At 50.4% G+C, this 20,248-nt stretch overlaps 1 protein-coding gene across 1 annotated transcript in view; it reads left to right on the top strand.

Moving 5' to 3' along the window:
* Positions 1-20,248, top strand: part of LOC133343498 (rho-related BTB domain-containing protein 1-like) — a 47,281-nt gene that overhangs the window by 15,584 nt on the left and 11,449 nt on the right. Inside the window, 10 exon segments of the mRNA XM_061553157.1 lie at positions 1,169-1,354; positions 4,917-5,307; positions 6,565-6,817; positions 7,031-7,265; positions 7,650-8,059; positions 9,692-9,753; positions 9,755-9,811; positions 14,358-14,508; positions 17,491-17,579; positions 19,213-19,318. Of these exon segments, the coding sequence (XP_061409141.1) occupies positions 1,169-1,354; positions 4,917-5,307; positions 6,565-6,817; positions 7,031-7,265; positions 7,650-8,059; positions 9,692-9,753; positions 9,755-9,811; positions 14,358-14,508; positions 17,491-17,579; positions 19,213-19,318 (1,940 nt within the window).

Raw genomic sequence — 20,248 nt, 5'->3', positions numbered from 1 at the left:
AAAGCTATAGTTTGTGATTTTTTTTAATGGTCCTTGAAAGCCCTGCACAAACGTTACAACGTAAATGCTGGATAATAAGAATGATTTCAGTTTCATATAGTGTCATTCATGCTAAGTGCATCTCCCAACACTGTACAATAATTATACGCATACATCGCAGTAAGGGCTACATCCTATTTATAGCAAATGATTAAGTTCAGAAAATAAAAATGAATAACCACATCAAGAAAACAAAAAGCATAAACAACAAAAAATGTATCGCAACAAAGGTTTCGAAAATTATGCATGGTACAAAGTTACCGGGGCTCCATGGAGGCGAGATGTTAACTACCTCGCCTGGTATGCAGGAGGATGTGGGTTCAATCCCGACTTTGACGCCCGTATATTTGGAATTTGCATGTCCTCCCCGTGGTTGCGTGGATTTTTCTCCGTGTCCTCCGGTGTTTCCCTCCAACTTTAGAAACATGCGTTTTAGATTATTTGTTTGCTATAAATTTCCACGCGATAAGCCACTTCTTTGAGCTGTCATTTGTGGCTAGGTTTCTTCTGAAAGAGTTGTACAGTGTAGCTCAGTGGACCTTAATCTTAGGTTTTTTCGGTAAAGTCACGTAGGTAAAAAATAGAACTTAAAATTAATAAAAGTAAAATAAAAAAATAAAAAAATAAAAAATCACGACGTTTCGGAGGCAACACAAGCTTCCGTCTTCAGGTGGAACCGTCACAGCACGATAGCTGTATCAAGTAAATGAGAGATTCCAAGAGATACTACCCCGTATATATACAAGAGATACTACCCCGTATATATACGGGGTAGTATCTCTTGGAATCTCTCATTTACCACCTGAAGACGGAAGCTTGTGTTGCCTCCGAAACGTCGTTATTTTTATTTAATTTTATTTTTTTATTTTACTTTTATTAATTTTAATTTCAATTTTTTACCTACGTGACTTTACCGAAAAAACCTAAGAATATGAATACGAAAGCTTCAAATCTAGAATCAGTGGGCCTTACCTGGTCAAATAAATAATCGTTGAGTTTTTAGTTGAAACTTTAAGTTGTTCACGCCCGTGCTTACGTTTTGCAGAGCAAAATAGTGGCTCTGCGACCTCTTCCTCTCTGTGTTTCCCCCCTTTACGCTTCCGTGTTTTTGTTGACTTCTCCTTTCCAGGTCGGACGTCGTGGTCCTGTGCTTTTCCATCGCGAACCCCAACTCCCTGCGCCACGTCAAGAGCATGTGGTACCACGAGATCAAGCACTTCTGCCCGCGTGCCCCCGTCATCTTGGTCGGCTGCCAGCTTGACCTGAGATACGCCGATCTGGACGCGGTGAACCGGGCGCGCCGACCGCTGGCAAAGTGCGTGCTGCCTCGTCGCCAGAGCCCCGTTCCCCCTCGTCACCAGAGCCCTGTTCCCCCTCGTCACCAGAGCCCTGTTCCCCCTCGTCACCAGAGCCCTGTTCCTCCTCGTCGCCATAGCCCCGTTCCCCCTCGTCACCAGAGCCCCGTTCCCCCTCGTCGCCAGAGCCCCGTTCCCCCTCGTCACCAGAGCCCCGTTCCCCCTCGTCACCAGAGCCCCGTTCCCCCTCGTCACCAGTGCCCCCGTTCTCCCTCGTCGCCATAGCCCCGTTCCCCCTCGTCACCAGTGCCCCCGTTCCCCCTCGTCACCAGAGCCCCGTTCCCCCTCGTCACCAGAGCCCTGTTCCCCCTCGTCACCAGAGCCCCGTTCCCCCTCGTCACCAGAGCCCCGTTCCCCCTCGTCACCAGTGCCCCCGTTCCCCCTCGTCGCCATAGCCCCGTTCCCCCTCGTCACCAGTGCCCCCGTTCCCCCTCGTCGCCAGAGCCCCGTTCCCCCTCGTCACCAGAGCCCCGTTCCCCCTCGTCACCAGTGCCCTCGTTCCCCCTCGTCGCCATAGCCCCGTTCCCCCTCGTCACCAGTGCCCCCGTTCCCCCTCGTCGCCAGTGCCCCCGTTCCCCCTCGTCACCAGAGCCCCGTTCCCCCTCGTCACCAGAGCCCCGTTCCCCCTCGTCACCAGTGCCCCCGTTCCCCCTCGTCGCCATAGCCCCATTCCCCCTCGTCACCAGAGCCCTGTTCCCCCTCGTCACCAGAGCCCCGTTCCTCCTCGTCGCCATAGCCCCATTCCCCCTCGTCACCAGAGCCCCGTTCCCCCTCGTCACCAGAGCCCCGTTCCCCCTCATCACCAGAGCCCCGTCCCCCCTCGTCGCCAGAGCCCCGTTCCCCCTCGTCACCAGAGCCCGTTCCCCTCGTCACCAGAGCCCCGTTCCCCCTCGTCACCAGAGCCCCGTTCCCCTCGTCACCAGAGCCCCGTTCCCCTCGTCGCCAGAGCCCCGTTCCCCTCGTCGCCAGAGCCCCGTTCCCCCTCGTCACCAGAGCCCCGTTCCCCCTCGTCACCAGAGCCCCGTTCCCCCTCGTCACCAGAGCCCCGTTCCCCCTCGTCACCAGAGCCCCGTTCCCCTCGTCACCAGAGCCCCGTTCCCCCTCGTCACCAGAGCCCCGTTCCCCTCGTCGCCAGAGCCCCGTTCGGCCTCGTCACCAGAGCCCCGTTCGGCCTCGTCACCAGAGCCCCGTTCCCCCTCGTCGCCAGAGCCCCGTTCCCACTCGTCGCCAGAGCCCCGTTCCCACTCGTCACCAGAGCCCCGTTCCCCCTCGTCACCAGTGCTCCGTTCCCCCTCGTCACCAGTGCCCTGTTCCCCCTCGTCACCAGAGCCCCGTTCCCCCTCGTCACCAGAGCCCCGTTCCCCCTCGTCACCAGTGCCCCGTTCCCCCTCGTCACCAGAGCCCCGTTCCCCCTCGTCACCAGAGCCCCGTTCCCCCTCGTCACCAGTGCCCCCATTCCCCCTCGTCACCAGAGCCCCGTTCCCCCTCGTCACCAGTGCCCCGTTCCCCCTCGTCACCAGAGCCCCGTTCCCCCTCGTCACCAGAGCCCCGTTCCCCCTCGTCACCAGAGCCCCGTTCCCCCTCGTCACCAGAGCCCCGTTCCCCCTCGTCACCAGTGCCCCGTTCCCCCTCGTCACCAGAGCCCCGTTCCCCCTCATCACCAGAGCCCCGTTCCCCCTCGTCACCAGAGCCCCGTTCCCCCTCGTCACCAGAGCCCCGTTCCCCCTCGTCACCAGAGCCCCGTTCCCCCTCGTCACCAGAGCCCCGTTCCCCCTCGTCACCAGAGCCCCGTTCCCCCTCGTCACCAGAGCCCCGTTCCCCCTCGTCACCAGTGCCCCCGTTCCCCCTCGTCACCAGAGCCCCGTTCCCCCTCGTCACCAGAGCCCCGTTCCCCCTCGTCACCAGAGCCCCGTTCCCCCTCGTCACCAGAGCCCCGTTCCCCCTCGTCACCAGAGCCCCGTTCCCCCTCGTCACCAGAGCCCCGTTCCCCCTCGTCACCAGAGCCCCGTTCCCCCTCGTCACCAGAGCCCCGTTCCCCCTCGTCACCAGAGCCCCGTTCCCCCTCGTCACCAGAGCCCCGTTCCCCCTCGTCACCAGAGCCCCGTTCCCCCTCGTCGCCAGAGCCCCGTTCCCCCTCGTCGCCAGAGCCCCGTTCCCCCTCGTCGCCAGAGCCCCGTTCCCCCTCGTCGCCAGTGCCCCCCCCCCCCCCCCCCCAGTGCTTATCGTGTCCTCCCGCTGATCTGGTTAGAAGGGGGTGGGGCGGGGGGGGGGTCCTTTGCGAAGGTCCGTTGCTTCATTTCGTGTGTGAGGCCTACCACTTTCAAAGCTGCCCGCAAATGAAAGGGGGCATCCCTCACTGTCAGCATCTTGCAGCTTAGCCGGACTCTCAGGGAATATTTTTGACCTGGAAACGCTGTTTCTAACTGGCAACCTCTAGTTTGGGGGTCTGATGCACACGCACGGTTCAAAGACAAATATTCCCTTGTATATGTATGGACTAGTCGGGGAAAGTGCTGACTAGTTGGGGTGTGCACTTATTAAGGCTGGCACTGCACACGAGGTTAAACCACATCCGGCCGCTTTTGTCTCCCTATTTTGCTGATGCTTGTACACCGTACCAGGTACTCTCTTAAGTCTGAGTTGGCATTCGGGAAGCCCAGGACCATATCATATAATTCCCACTGATGTTAGACATGGCCTGGAATTACATCCATTTCACTAGGTTCATAGCACAGTGTGCTAACTGCTGTACCAGTGATCTACAACTTGTATCTATGTTACACACCCACATACAGACATGTAGACGATCAGATAGGGAAACATAACCACACACGTGCCCAGAAAACAGGGTGCAATAACGACACAGACGTTAGCCAATAATAACAACAGTTGCCATTCGCCATTATTGGTGGCGATGTCATCAAAGCACTTGAAGTGTCAAAGGTTCACTGGCAGGACAGATCCAGGTATGTCTGTATGCATGTTGAGCTACTTTTGCACCGTACGTAGCCAACCGTGCTAATCGGAGGTGCCGGGTGTTATGAGTCAACTGACTTAGATGCTTGGCTACTGCTCCTCCTACCCACACAAGCACAAAGATCCCCCCTATAGCCTTAACAGACTGTTGGGGCAAGTGCTGTTAGTGAGCACGCTGTACAGCGCATGAGGGGGTAGGTGGCCAGCCCCACGCCCGGCTGCCTTTATCTCCCCAGTGGCAATGATTTTACACACCGCACTACGTACTCATGTGAGGATGACTTGACCTAGGGGAGGCCCAGGACCGGTACAGATATATAATCAACACCGGTGTTGGCCGTGAGCGGGAATCGAACTCAGGCCACTGGGTTCGTAGCGCAGCATGCTATTCACTACACTGCCGCTTCACACACACCCACCTACCCCCACACCCACACATTGACCACCACACACACACACACGCAACAGGATCTCCACGACTCGTAGAGAGTGACTGTTTCGCCTTCTCTTTCTCCCCCCTTCCCCGCTGATTATTGCGCCGGTCAGGCCCATCAAAACGGGCGACATCCAGCCGCCCGAGAAGGGTCGCGAGGTGGCCAAGGAGCTGGGCATCCCGTACTACGAGACGAGCGTGGTGGCGCAGTTCGGCGTCAAGGACGTGTTCGACAACGCCATCCGTGCGGCGCTCATCGCGCGCCGCCACCTGCAGTTCTGGAAGTCGCACCTGAAGAAGGTGCAACGGCCGCTGCTGCAGGCACCTTGCCTGCCGCCCAAGCCGCCGCCGCCGCTCGTGTGCGTGCCCGAGGCGCCGGGCTGCTACTGCCCCGCCGACGGGCCCTCCTACGCCGATGCGGGGCCCGCCGGCCTCCTGGCCAGCCCGCTTTGCGCGGACGTTGTGTTTTCGCTGGGCGGCGCTGAGAAGATCTACGCGCACAAGGTGGGTGGTTTCTCGAGTCGTTCTGTGAAGGCGATTTTATGATTTTGTTCGCAAAAATAATCCGCCTGGGTAATCGCTTGTTTGCAAGGGTGTTCCCTTGTTTGCAAGGGTGTTCCAGGATGACAAGTAACACATTCGTAGGAATATACTACCCAAGGATTGAACGGCGCTAATCATCGGGGGATATGTATGCCAGGTTTTCCGTGTGTGCCTCGCTGTTTTCAAGCGTCGTTAATGAGAAAAATTAATTAAAAGTAACGTCCAAGTGTGTTTTCACACTACTGTCGTTATGTCACTGGGATGTGAATTCAATACGTTGTGAATATGTCGGGACGGCGATGTCACTGGTGCCCGACTGTGATTTGTACAATTTAGTTTTATATTAATGATGATGAAGTTAAAGTCCTGAGCGAGACCGCCTGGGGCACACAGACAAGTACGTAGATACAAGATAAGAGCTCTTTTGTTTTGGGTTACGTCTCTAAGTAAGTGCGCTCACGTCATGCCAACACAGCTCTTACGATTGTAAATAATGTGTGTGTTTGTGTTTTGACTAATTTCTGCATACTTGTAATGTGTGAAACATGTTTTTATTTTGTCTGATAAAGTTAATTACAAAGTTAATAATGATTGTGCAGTGTTTGTTTTTAGTCCGCTTTCATACGGTACATTGTTACACGGTTATTGCACCGTCAGTGATAATGCTTTGAAGATAATAGTAAAACTGTTATAAATATTAGTGCATAACAAAAGGACATTGATGAATTAAGGTGTTGTTTTACAATTTATTTTTTTATATATGAGGGAAAGTGGAAAAGGTAACAAAAATTCTTCCTGGCAGTTTTCACAATCATTGTCTGTGGGCCAGAGCAGAAATTGGTCCCACCTAAAGTAGCCAAACTTGAATTGTACCGATTTATTTACATGGCCAATACGAGTGGGTTACTTAATAACCCACTCATTTAATGATAATAATAATACTTTCATTTTATATATCGTCATTCATGCTATTAGTATCTCATAACCCTGTGGTACTGACAAAGTTGAATATCTGGTCTGGGCTTGTGGATGCTCTCACTGCTCGGCAGAATTTCCAGTGACCTTTCCAATTTACACTTTATGCGTGCTGCACGTTTGCATGCATGTATGTATGTGTGTGCGTGTTTGTCCCACGTATTATTATTATTATTCCGACAATGTCTTATAGAGCTTTGATTTCGTCTTAAACTTCTTGTTGGTTAAAACGACACAAAACAGGTTTACCTTGCCACCTCCTCGCCAAAGTTTTGCGACCTCTTCACCATGGATTGGGATCAAATGGACGAGCCTGCGTCCTCGGGTGACCCCATTGGTGGAGAGGGCGTGGCTTGGGATGTTGCAGGTTGCGACCCCCGGAGATTAGAGGTCGGGGGCACCCAACGGAAGAAGGAGCTGGTGAAGCGTGCCATTAGCTTGGACATCGACGAGGATGTCACCCAGGATGGCCACAGGCTGTGCGTCGCCGGGCGAGGTAAGTTATAAAACAAGTTGCAAAAAGGAAAATCAGTAAATTGTACATCCCCGCCGTGGCTTATCGCGAACAGAAATTACCGATTTAAACGCGTCGGCAGAGCTGTGCAACACGACCGCGAAAAAGAGACCCCACGGCGGCGGGCCCCCTTCTCTCTTTAACGTACATTTTCTTTCGTGCCTCCGCCCTCTCGCTGTTCCGCCTGACCGACAGCGCGGGCCACCCTGCGCACGTCGAAAAGCGACGGCACGCTGAAGCTAAGCGGCTCGGCAGCAGGCCTGGGCGGGGGTCACGCGGCGCGCGACGGCGAAGGCGGCGCGTCGTTCCTGGGTGGGGGCGGCGACGGCTGCGACCTGGCCGGTGGTCGCTCCCTGGCGGAGTGGGGCCGAGGCTTCCTCAGCGTCCACGTGCAGCTCATGGACGACCCCCAGCATGTCGTGCCCGCACGGTCAGTGGCGGAGATGGCGGGAACGCAAATCGTTACGAAGGGAGTCGCGTGGCGGCTTTGTTAGTCTGTCTGCGGGGGACAATGCCAGTCGTGGCTGTTTGTTTTGCCAATTCCATCAACGGGTGCTTGAATAGGGCACCCAGTGAGAAAACACACACACATACGTGGAGGGGTGAATAAAGTTCTCAGCAGATGGATTAAACAATTTATAATGCACCACCTGACATGCTAAGCCTGCAAACACCGGGAAGTCTCTAATCAGAGTTGTGAGCAGACGTTTAAAGCCTGCTTAGTGTCCACAGTGACTTGGTCCCGGACTGTACACGGTGATTGTGTCATAACGGCAATTTCTCACCTGCTCCGTGTCTCCCATTGCGCTCGTAGGCCCATGACGGTGGTGACCCTCGACCCGTTGCTGGTGCAGCCTGGTCCCTTCCTCGCCGTGCTCCGCTACCTCTACACCGGCCGGCTCGATGTTCCCGAGAGCGGCGGGCTGGGATTCTGTGGGTTTGGCAGTGGCGGCAGCGGCGTTGGCGGCGTTTGTAGCAGCAGCAGCAGCTGCGGTGGCGGCGGCGGAGGAGGAGGCGGTGGCGCAACGGTCGTGGGCACGAGGCGTGGAGACAACCTGCTGCAGATCGCCACCATCGCCGAGCTGCTGGAGGTGTTCGACCTGCGCATGATGGTGGCCAACCTGCTCAACGATGAGGGCTTCATGAACCAGGAGATCACCAAGGCCTTCCACCTGCGCCGCTCGAACCGCGTCAAGGAGTGCCTCGCCAAAGGGACCTTCTCGGGTGAGTGCGGTCTTCGTGGCCGTTTGGTTGCTCCACCGTGGGGAATCGTGCCAGGCGGTGGGGGAAACCGTTTCCTAACCGAAGGCCAAATGCCATTTTCAAACACAAAGTGACGCGCACCTCACCGATGTCAAATAATGCTAAAATAAATAGCGTGTCTACTGGCTGAACACATGGTGTCCCCTTGCAGTGACATAAATGACCGGGTGTGCTAATTAGAAACTGTGTCTGTCAGTTGAAAATCTTCCACTCAAGCGCACGTCAATTAGTGCTGGCGAAGATGTTTTCAGTGATGGATAACTATCGTTTTCTCGTCAAGGAGCATAAACCATCACGCAAACTTTGGTCATCCTCGCAGCGGCTATTGGCTAGCCATCAAACAAAGACGGTTACCGCATCGTGCGCTTTCAGATTCGCTTCTGCGGCCGTCTGGAACACTCTTCTTTCCAATATTAGGAAGCCACTGGAGCTACGCACTTTTAAATCTAGATTGAAAACTAATTTCTTTAGAACTGCTTTCTGTGTTTAGTCTATTGTCCCTTCCCCCGCACCTCCGATTAGCACGGTTGGCTACGTATGGTGAAAAATGATAACATACATATGTTTACGGGTCTCTTCTAAGCGACAGGCCTCATGTGGCCGCTGAATTATGAAGGCCGCGTGTCCGGCAGGAGGTGGAGCGAGCGGGAACTGCGGGGCGGTAGCCTTCCACGGCTTGCGTCGGGAAAACTCGCTTTGCGTTACTTTGTCAAAAGTCGAAGTGAGTTAAAAGCCTGACCGAAAAACACGCCCAAACACGTGGAGCGTGAGCCTGTTTTTTCCACGGGTCTCTGGCCAGCTTCACGGTTCGTTACGGTCGTGTGCTTCCGTGGCGGCGTGTTTGCGTTGCGAGCGCGTAAACAACATTTTCATGGACAATGACGTGCGCCATCCGCCACGCTGCGCCGCCGCCACAGCCGCCGCCACTGAGCCTGCGGGTGTGCTCACGTGACACGACCTCCCTGGTGGTCTGTTTACACGAGCAGATGTTGTTATCGCACTGCAGGGGTGGGGGGGAAGCTTTACCTTGCTGGGACTTTCAAATACCTCTGGTGGGTCACACACACGCGCGCGCACACCTTTATCAAAAAATGTATAGGTGTTTAAGCAAAAGATAAAAATAAGGATAATTTTAAACGCACTGAATGTGATTCCTGCACGCACCTCGTTACGCATGCACACAACACACGGTGCAGTCTGCATGATCACGACATAATCGTTAGCAACGTTGTGGAGAATACAAGTACAAAATAAAGAAGCACAATAATAGATTCTCCATGGTATATCTCACGTGATCACAGATCATCAAACTGACTGTGCATGTTGTTCGAGTATTAAAGAGGCCCTTACATCAACAGCACATTGATTCCACGTTAAAAAGAATCCCCTCCAGTAGCTTACTAGTGCAGCTGGAAATGCTTGCGTTGATGATTTTAAAAGTTGTTTCGGGCTCATTTTTGAAGTGGCTTAGGCGTCACGTGGCTGCTGTCGTTACGAACTGAAGTCACGGGAGCTATATGGCGCTCGGCTCATAGGTTTGCCTGGCCCGACCCATAATCCGTTATCGGTCTTCTCCCTTGTGCCATCGTGCAGATGTGGCGTTCCGTTCGGATGACGGGGAGGTGTCTGCACACCGTCCCCTCCTCATTTGCAGCTTGCGACTGGATGGCGGCGATGTTTGGCGGCGCGTTCGTCGAGAGCTTCAGCCCCATGGTGAGTTTTTCCCGGTCGCGTCTTATTTTCCTTGATCGCCACGGGCGATTTTGAAAACGAAACCTGCCAGGTGTGTCTTAGAAACATTTTAAGAGCGAGCACTGTGTGGGTGGGCACAGTCTGTGCACTGCGATGCCCTCGTGAAAATTCTACTAGAATTTATTTTCGAAATAACGCCGTGGGGCTTTTTTGGCATTTCTGCCGACTTGACAAGTAACATTTTCAACGCAGCCCATAAAATGTTACCGATCGTCGGGCGCGGGACGTACTGCCTCGCCAGGCAAATGGCACAACATCCGCATTAAGTTTGGATGCCAAGCCAGCGCATTGCTGCAGAGAAGGGTGCTTACGGGCGCGGCAAAGCTCGGGCAAGGCCCGCAAAGGTTCGGCAGGGGATTACAACAACAGGGGCCTGTTGTCACTCTGCGGCATATTTAATGCGGTTAAACGCTGAATCTGGACAACAAACAAAATGTGTACCGTGCTCGTACAAGCAAGAGTTTCGCTCGAGTCAGCCGCTCGGAATGACTCGTGACAGCATCTGCTGTTCGACCAATAAAGCGGACACTCATATGGGAAATAAAGTGAAATCCCAGCGCAAGTCTTAACTCGTTGGGCCGCTGAAAAAGCCGACCTGTCCACTTAGATGAGCACTTGGGAAATGTGCTTGCCGGTCAATAGCTCGTTGCCTTCCCAAAAACGTGCCTCTTAATAAAAAATAAAAAAGGCTGACTGGCGCTAATCGATACTTGCCGAACGTCCGCTCGGTAATACGTTACAGACGTGCAATAATTATAGCAGCTACGTTCTCAAAGCTTGCAACGTTACATTTTCATCATCTGCTCGTCCCTGTGTTAATATATAATATATAAAAACTTTCATGATTTATTTAACTTCATGAATGCTTGATATTATTGAATACAGACAGTCCCCGGTTTACGTAAGGGTTAGGTTCCTGAGAACAATCCTTAACCCGAATTTTCCGTATGTCGGAAACTGAACAATTTCTCCCCAAAATCAACGATAAAACCCCATAGCCGGAAATACTCGTGCCTCCCCTACTAGATTACTAATTAGTTTTCTCTCAGTACTGTATCGCACTGTCATATATTTTTTATTGCTGCCTGTATCGTATTGTTATACATACGCTCTGCACTTCCTACGATTTATTTAATCGAATATCTACCCTAATGCTACTCATAATTAAACGAATGGAAAATATACTGCATACTGCATCCAATTGTTTATGAATACCATGAAACATTTTAATATTAATTGTTAACATAAAGCCGTCACTTCCGAATGTTCGTTTAGCATGCATTAGGCGAGGTCGAGACTTCTCTGATCGCTGTTGGCTGAGACCATGAGCAATCGAAATGTAATTGTGTTAAATAAAGTACATACGATAATAATAATAATAATAGGGGTTTCCCCCTTTTTTCTGGCAACAAAACTGAAACCTTTATACAAGGATTCATGTCTGCATTAACCACAATACGTGCAGTAAAAATGCAAACAAAAAATACACTCTGATATTTTGACTGCAAGTATTGTGGTTAATGCAGACATGAATCCTTGTAAAACTGTTTCAGTTTTGTTGCCAGAAAAAAGGGGAAAAACCCTATTATTATATTTTGGTACTGGCAAAGGAGGTCTAATGAGAGTACATATGGAAAATAACTCATGAAATAAACTTAAAATGAAGACAACTAGCAATAGAAACATGGGGGGGGGGGGGGGGAATATAGTTCTGAGCATAGAAACAAACAAGTACGTAATGCTACAAAAGGAAAAGCATTATGTAACGCTACAAAATATTACATTTGCCTTAATCCTGGTGAAGCTGGCTCGGTGAAGGTGGCGTTTTTGTGGAGCAAGAGGCGCCTAAAGTCTCGCTCCGTGGTATTCATCCACAACCTCACCGCGTTGCACTACTTGCGCTTACGTAACTAGCACAAAAGTGTCCGCATATTGAATTTTTTTTACATGATTTATGGGAACATTTCTGTAAGGTCGGATTTCCATAAGTCGGGGTCTTCCACAATCCGGGGACTTACTGTACAGGAGTCCCTTGCGTAACGTGCCTCCCTCCTCCTGCATAGCGCAAATTCGCAGTTATGCGATTCATATTTTGGCGACATATTTCACATTTACGCAATGCGTTTCACAATTACTGTGCTCAAGAAAATACCACAAAAAATTGTTCAACAATTATTTCCAAAAAAAAACAAATCTGACTGGCGTCACCGCGTCATGGCAATGCCCAGTGTCACGGACTGTACGTAGCCAATCTTGCAGGGAAGGACAACGAATTAAACACAAGAAGCAGTTCTAAAGAAATACATTTTCAATCTAGAATTGAAAGTGCATAGATCCAGTGGCTTCCTAATATCGGAAAGAAAAGCGTTCCAGACAGCTGCAGAAGTGCATCTGAAAGCGCGCGATGCGGTGCCCATCTTTGTTCGATGGCTCGCCAAAAGCCGCTGCGAGGATGACCGGAGTTCGCGTGATGGTTTATTCTCCTTGGACGAGATCAGCGAGGTTTGCATTATGCTGCTGCTGCTGTAAGCAGTCCACGAAAGCATAAAACAAACCCTGAAGTTATTCCTTATTAAGTAATTTTTGTCGTGTTAATAATATCATTATTAAGTACAACATTTATACGTATTTTGTAAATCCAGCGTTAAAGTAGCGACATTAAGTGATATTTAATTTTTTCTTCGGTAAAGCACCACCCTTATAAACCCGCGTGCCTATGGGAAAATAGGCTTCGTACATGCGCGATTCGACTTGCGCGCTGTTTTTTCAGGAACGCATGTCGCGCGTTGTGCGAGGGATGCCTGTATTCCGTTCTGGGTTAAATCGATCGTTTACCTGCTCGTGTAAACCCAGGTACGGGCGGGTGGTGGCAAATTTTCACTGGTTCTTTGTCAGGCTTTGTGTGTGTGTGCTTTTTATGTTGGGACACATAGGGCGACTTGAATCGCATCCACTGCACGGTCAGCTGTTTAAACAAAACAACACACACGTGGGAGAAATAAGGTCAAACTAATATAACCAAGTTGGCAAAATTCGCGCAATATAATTACTTTTAGGGTTTTTTTTCAAGTTGTTTGTTGACTCATTGTAACTCATTAACCATACCCTTGTTTTGTCCGCGCTTGCGTAACTGTTTAGGTCACCGAAAACGACAGCAAAAACATACAAGCAAGCACAAATGTCTATTGAGAAAATAGTTTTGTAGTAGTTAAGGCCGTAGTTTCACATTCGTCGCGAGGTTTTCGTAACGTAACCAACCGAGTGTAGAAAGTGCTGTGAAGTTGCCTCGATCAATCATTGTCCTCTCGTTTCTTGGCATTGACTATGAATGCATTTTCAACAACATCAAAATTAAATAAAGAATGACAGTGTGCTGTATAAGAGAGAGAGAGATGCCAGTTTGTGAGTACATGGCAGCGCGTTGTACAAGAGAGAAACGCCGGCGTGTTCCGTCGTGCGTTGTATCTCTGTTGCACAAACGGTGTGCGAGACGGCGATGTTTGGCTTCTCTTGAACCGTGGGTTTACTGCGCTGATTGCCGCCCTTGATGCTACCCCGCAACCGTGGGCAGCGCCCAGGGAAGGGTGCTCTATGGCCCCAATTCGCGTTGCGCCGTGTTTTGTAAACAAACAAGGAGGGAGGGCGCGCCGGCGACGACCCAGCTTGCGCCGCCGCCAGCGACCTTTACCACCCCCGCCAGTTCTTTATGCGTGGCATGAGCAGTTAAACATCCATGATGTGATGGGGGGAGGGGGCGGTGGGGTGACACGCGAGTGGCTGCACGTCCGCGCCGTCGGGCCCGTGCGCCACGAGAAGTGTCCGTGCCGTGGTAAAGCCGTTGGAGGCAATTTGGCCCTTGTGCTGTCGTCGGAGGAGGAGGAGGAAATGGGTCTGTGCCGTGTGCAGACTTTCATAAAGCGTCGACATCCTGGCACGCTGGCATGGGACGGGCTTCTTTGGAAAGGATGAAACATGGGTGGAAATTCCATGTTCTTGTCACAGGGACCAGGCTATTTGCAGGACTGCCACTGTTTACTCACACCAAGCGGTGATGATCACATGCCCACTGTTTACTTTCACCATAGTTTTTGGTGGTGGTGGTAGGGGATGATGATGATAACGGTGATTGTTCATGGTTTTGATGGTGGTGGTCATGATGATCACGACAAGGATAGTCATGATGACCACGATGATAACGAATCACATGGTGGTGGTGATGAATGCCGGCAGAGACAACCCTGGCTGGGATTCGAGCTCATCACCTCGCATCTCAAGGCTTTCATTGGGAATCCGGGTAGCATGGTAGCAGCAGTCCTGTGCTAGCCGGTCAACTCTTTTTTTTCATTCTTCCCGCTTGGAAGGGTCAGGACGACACCGGCGAACTCTGGTGTCGTGGTTGCCGTGTGGAAGGTCGGCAAAAGCCGGTTCAACACTGCCGTGGTTGCTGTACGGGCGGTCAGCGCAAGCCGGCTAACTCTGGCGCCGTGGTTGTTGTGCCGTGCGGTAGGTGGTCTTCCCGGGGACGAGCCAGGCGTGCATGAAGGTTGTGCTTGAGTTCCTCTACACAAACCAGATCTCGCCACCGGCCGACCTCAACCCCATGGAGCTGATCGCTCTGGCAAACCGCCTCTGTCTGCCCCGCCTCATCAGCCTTACAGGTGAGAGGCATTGGATCTGCACGGCTCCTCCTCATGCAACAGTGGATTGATGAAAGGGGTGTCCATGCACCGTTTGCGAGTCCAAATCTCAATGGGGGTGTTGGGTGTTTTGAGAGTTGCGCGTGTGTGTTGGTCAAGTGGCTGTTGCAGAGGACCCGCTGCGGTGTGTAAACATGGCCACTGGGGAAACAAAGGTGGTTGAGCATGGTGCTTGACCACCTTTCCCTCGTGTACCGTGCCGGCCTTCACAGGTGCTCGCTAACAGCGCTTGCCCCAACTGTCTGTTAACGCTTTACCGGAAATGATCAGTTTTATGTCATATCAGTTTACATCTCATCAATTTCACATCGTTGGCAAATAGGGAATATTATTCTCAGTTTAAGTCGTCCAACAGATTTTACGTCGTCATTATCACTTGTAAGTCGCTCAGCCACGTCACGCGATCTCCTTAACGAGTTTGAGCCGCTGCGTCATTTGTTGTTGTCATTCGCCCCTGGTCTGCCTCCACCACTCGCCTCTCCACCACCTCGACTCACTCAAGCCACATCGCTGCCAATGTAAATGTGAGCCCAATATACCCTATGTAAATATTCATGTACCTATGAAACTATAAATACCTATCATGTATCTTATTTTATTGTTTTAAATATATATCGTACTTTGCCAGTATTTACTACTATAATGAGCCAAGAATTTCTGTGTGTCCCGTGCGTGACGTCACTCCACGTCGGCCAGCTCCCCTCATTAATAATCATGAGCAGGTTACGTTTTAAAAATGGACACCCCCCCCCATTAATAATAATTAGTGGGTAACGTCACTCCACGTGGGGGGGGGGGGGGGGCGAGGCGCCTCCTCCCCCCTCCTCGGCGTCAACTTACAACCCTCACTACAAAGGCAGAACCCTCACGTCACGCGATCTCCATAACGCTGTTGAGACATCAAAGTAAAAAGGACGTCATGATGATCAAGGGATTATAACCTTTAAATAAAATAAGTCCGTGTCACCGCGCCCTTACAAATTGCACACGAATTGATGCAATGAATATCACGTCGGGGTCTGCTTTTCGCTTGCAAGTTTCATATTTACTGAAATACACCCGTCCTTGGACGGGCAAAAGGCGAGTCAAAGAATGGAAACTAAAAAAATATATTGTGCTTACTTCCCTCTATTTTGTGTTATTCTTCCTCATTAAATTGTATAATTTGTGAAATATTAAGACTTTACACGTGGAGTATTGCAACGCTGGAACGTATCTTCTGTACTTTCGTTAATTCGCATGGGAAATAGTTGATCGGTTAACATCGAATCAGTTTACGTCGTGTTTTCTGGGAACGTGACCCCGACTTAAACTGATCATTCCCAGTCGGGGAGATTTTTGTTTTTGTTTGTTGCTCGTGCAGTGCTGGGGGATAGAGGATGACGCGGTTGCTTCACAGCAGCAGCTGCATTGCTGTAGAGACTTGGAACGTAGTCGCTGTAACACGGCGTAATTAAACATTCTGTTATGAAAACTGATAACTCTCAGGAGGTGCGCACTTGTTCAACTTTAGCACTGTGCGGTGCCAAATGAAGGCAAATTAAGGTGATGTCGTTTTGTTAAATGCTCCTGTTGTCTCAACCAGTTACTTTTGAATCCCCCAATATAGCATCGTACATTCCAGATTTGAAGTTTTTGTGACTGCAAGGATCCATATTCTTGGTTTTTTCGGTAAAGTCACGTAAAACATTTGTTTTTTTAAAGTAAATCACTGACGTTTCGGGCGCAACACAAGCGTCTGTCATTAGGTGGTGACAACCACAGCAAGAAAATCGCTGAAGTAGGCAAAAGAACTGATTGTGACAAGGGATTATTTTTATTTAAATCCTTTATATTAAGTTCGCTTGCGTGCTTGCTTGCTTGCTTACGACCGTGCAAACCTTTCGGTCGTTTTTTAAACCCTACTTCCCGTGATCCAATCGAGCTGACATTTTGCACACAGACTCGTTGTGCGAGACAATTAATGTTCGTGAAAAAATGTTTCCAAAATTTTACACTGTTTAGGGAAAACAAATTAAATATTTAATTACCAATTGTTTAATACTGCAGACAATCATCTGACCCATAGGTGGCAGCCATCTCAAGCCAGAGGACGAGAGGACTCTACCCGCCACGCATATAAAGGATTTAGAGTGAAAGACTTTGTTTTTACGGGTTATACTTATTTTTTATTTTTATTTTCCTTACCTACGTGACTTTACCGAAAGAACTAAAAATATAGCATCGTACACTTTCATTAATTATAATCGTAAATCTCACTAGATTAGTCTATCACCTTCGCCAAATTTATAACCGTGTACGTTGCGTGCAGAGAAGAAATTCAATGGCGTCTGGGAGCACCAGATGGATTAATTTTATCCCGGATTTTTCTATGTTTTCTTGGATTTTTCTATTGCGCGTAGTCACTTTAAGATGTTCTTTGTTCATGTTTTTGTTTGTTGCGGTTGCACCCGAGTCAAGAGCCGCATGGCTCACAGGGCTATATCTAATAAATGAAACTGAATTTTGTACCTCCTACAAAGGCGTGTGTGTGTGGGGCAATGATCGGTGATGCGAGTGATGGCTTGCACTTCACTTAGACCGATAGACCCATGGACTCCGAAAGAGACCCATAGACTAGCATAGAGACCAATGCTATTCAAACACCATTGTGATGTGAGCTCCAAGTGCATTTGCTCAACTCGGTGAGAACTCAGAGGCCAGAATAGTCTGATTTGCAAAGGTGATCTGGGTAGTGATGGATGCCACTTCACTGCAGCGATGGATGACTCCTTGCTTCCCCCATCTGTGTAGGAGGTAACCACCGCCCCCCCCCCCCAATGCGTTGTCCTAATAACCCCTTTAAGTTCAGCTCCGCAGCCTGAAAAAATGTTTGACTTTAGCATTTTCACAAACCACCACTCGCGCCGCCTCTGTGTTGCCATCCTCCCCTCCACACAACAGAGCAGCACGCGGTTCAGCGGCTGACGGAGAACCTGCAGAGAGGCGTGGACATCGACGAGGAGGCGATATGCTATCTTGAGCAAGCGCAGGTGAGCCTGTTGCCTATTTTAGTCCCCGTTTGAATCTCATCGACGTAAAAAAAAAATCAACGGGTGCCTCCTGCGTGCCAGCGAACGCCTCTGCCCTCTTACCTCCTTTCCTCGCGCTTGCGTAATCTCTTGGAGCGGGCTAATTTGTAGCGCTCGCAGTTTATCCTGGCTAATTTTCATTCTGGATAATTGAATAAATAAGTAGCTGTGTGTACGCGTTGCCTCCACTGTCACGCCGCACACGGTAAGCGGTTTAGCAGCGGCACGGCTTTACGTAACGTCTGCTATTTATGAATGAGCGCTTATTTTTACAATAATCCCGGCAAAGCCCGCTATCCAAAACTCCAACACCAGGCCTCTGCGGTAATTCCCACGAGCCCCCAGGGTGCTCTGTTCCTCGATGCTCGGGGTGCTGCTTAGCAGTGTTTCTCAAACGACCCGGAGGCGCTTGGGCAAAATGCGTGGCACAGATGGCGGTCCTTCCTGGAGTGCTGTCTGTGGCCACCCATGTGTTACTGCTCAAGGCTTTTACTGCTGCCGCTGCCGCCGACGATAATGATGATGACGATGCCTTGACGGGACTTGTGCTCGGAATTGTTTGCTGGGCCAGGCAGGTTGTTATCGTTTTACGAGGCTGTGATGGATAAATAAATATATAATGACGACAAACTGGCAACAATGGAAATCAATGTGCAAAAGAAAAATGTTTATTTAACTTATTACGAAACTGTCATTGTAAATAAAAGAGCCTCGGACTGATGATACGCGCAGGTTTGGTCGTATAATAATGATACTGCAGAATGTGTACAACTGCGATCATATGACTACCAATATTGGCAATGGATTTCTCCGGCTGCTTGCCATGTGCATGAATACTAATACATGGACATGTGCCTTTTTTTTATTAGGTTCGGAATATTACATTTTTAAACGTAGATAAGTAACTTAGCTAAAGAGAGATATGTGGGGTAAGCGGTGGTGCAGTGGTTTGGCGCCTTGACCTATTAATTCGGAGATTGATTTCCCAGGCACGGCTTGCATCGGTGGTGAGCAATATCCTAAACGGGTCCTGGGCGATTTAAAGCTTTCGTGACTGCAGGGATTCATCTTCTTGGTTCTTTCGGTAAAGTCACGTAGAAGGGAAATAATAAAATAAAATAAAAGAACACAATAAAATACAATTTTCACGACGTTTCGGCCACAATGCAAGCAGCCGTCTTCAGGTGAAGAACAGGTCTGTCGAAAAGACAGACCTGTTCTTCCGAAAGAACCAAGAAGATGGGTCCTGGGCGCTCATTTTACCAACCCGCACGAACCAGTGTGGTGACAATATGGTGACCGAGTGGTGTGTGGAGGCCTTCCTCCAACAGTGGATTAATAAAGGCCTGTAAATTGTTATTTCATTTAAATGTAAACCATAATTGGCTTCTCGACACAAATGGAATCCCATCGGGCGACCCCGGACGCCATCGAATGGCTTTGCAATTTCAACAAATACGGTTACATATGTCTGTTGCTTTTAAAATGGATTCGGAGGCGATGTATGTCTGGCTGTGGCTTCCCATCACGGTGCCACGCGGCACGCTTGATCGCTTGATTGTGGGCCCCACCCCTATTCCGTTCGCCCGGGCAGTTCCACAACGCCAAGCAGCTGGCTGCGTGGTGCCAGCACCACATCTGTACCAACTACAACAGTGTGTGTCGCAAGTTCCCCAAGGAGATGCGGGCCATGGCAGCAGGTATCACACACAAAGACAAGTTCAAAGATCCTCCCCCCCCCGTATAGCCTTAATAGACTGTTGGGGAAAGTGCTGTTAGCGAGCACCAAATGAAGGCAGGCATGGCACACGAGGAGGTGGGTAGCTACCACCACGCCCTGCAAAGCTGGAATGGGATCAGTGAACACACACTGAAGCGTATATACTTACACACTTGCACACACTTACACACACTTATGGACCAGACAAAGATTCCCCATATAGCCTTAACAGACTGTTGGGCAAGTGTTGTTAGCGAGGACCTATGAAGGCTGATGAGGCACGTGAGAGGCCTTTGTCTCTTCAGTGGCGATGTTTACACATCATACTAGGTACTCATTTCAGGATGAGTCGACCTCGGGCAAGCCCATGGCCAGTTCAGATAATTATCGTTCGTCACTTGTGTTGGCCATAAGCAGGAATTGAATTCTGGATTGCCGGGTTCGTAGCGCAGTATGCTAACCACTGCACTACCGCTCTGCATACACGCACACACACACACGCGCGCCCACACCATGGCCACCACCCGCTAATTTTTATTCTGCGCCCTCCATAATTAATATGTTCTAACAGAACATGCTAAAGTAGCCCCAGAAAAATTAAATGTTTGCATGCGTGCATGCGTGTGGGGTGCGGCAGCATAGCGGCTAGCGCGCTGCGCTATGAACCTGGCTACCCGGGTTTGATTCCCGCTCACGGCCAACACCAGTGACGATTATCTGAACCGGTCCTGGGCCTCCCCTAGGTCGACTCAGCCTCAAATGAGTACCTGGTGCGATGTGTAACCATCGCCACTAGGGAGACAAAGTCGACCGGGCGTGGTGTTGGCCACCCACCCCCTCGTGTGCCGTGTCGGCCTTTATAGGTGCTCCCTAACAGCACTTGCCCCTCCAGTCTGTTAAGGCTACACGG

Source organism: Lethenteron reissneri, chromosome 17 (assembly GCF_015708825.2).
Source record: "Lethenteron reissneri isolate LAM-NWPU_2019-01 chromosome 17, ASM1570882v1, whole genome shotgun sequence".
Taxonomy (NCBI): domain Eukaryota; kingdom Metazoa; phylum Chordata; class Hyperoartia; order Petromyzontiformes; family Petromyzontidae; genus Lethenteron; species Lethenteron reissneri.
Note: the sequence above shows the minus strand (reverse complement) of the source record. Positions and strands in the feature narration are given on the sequence as shown.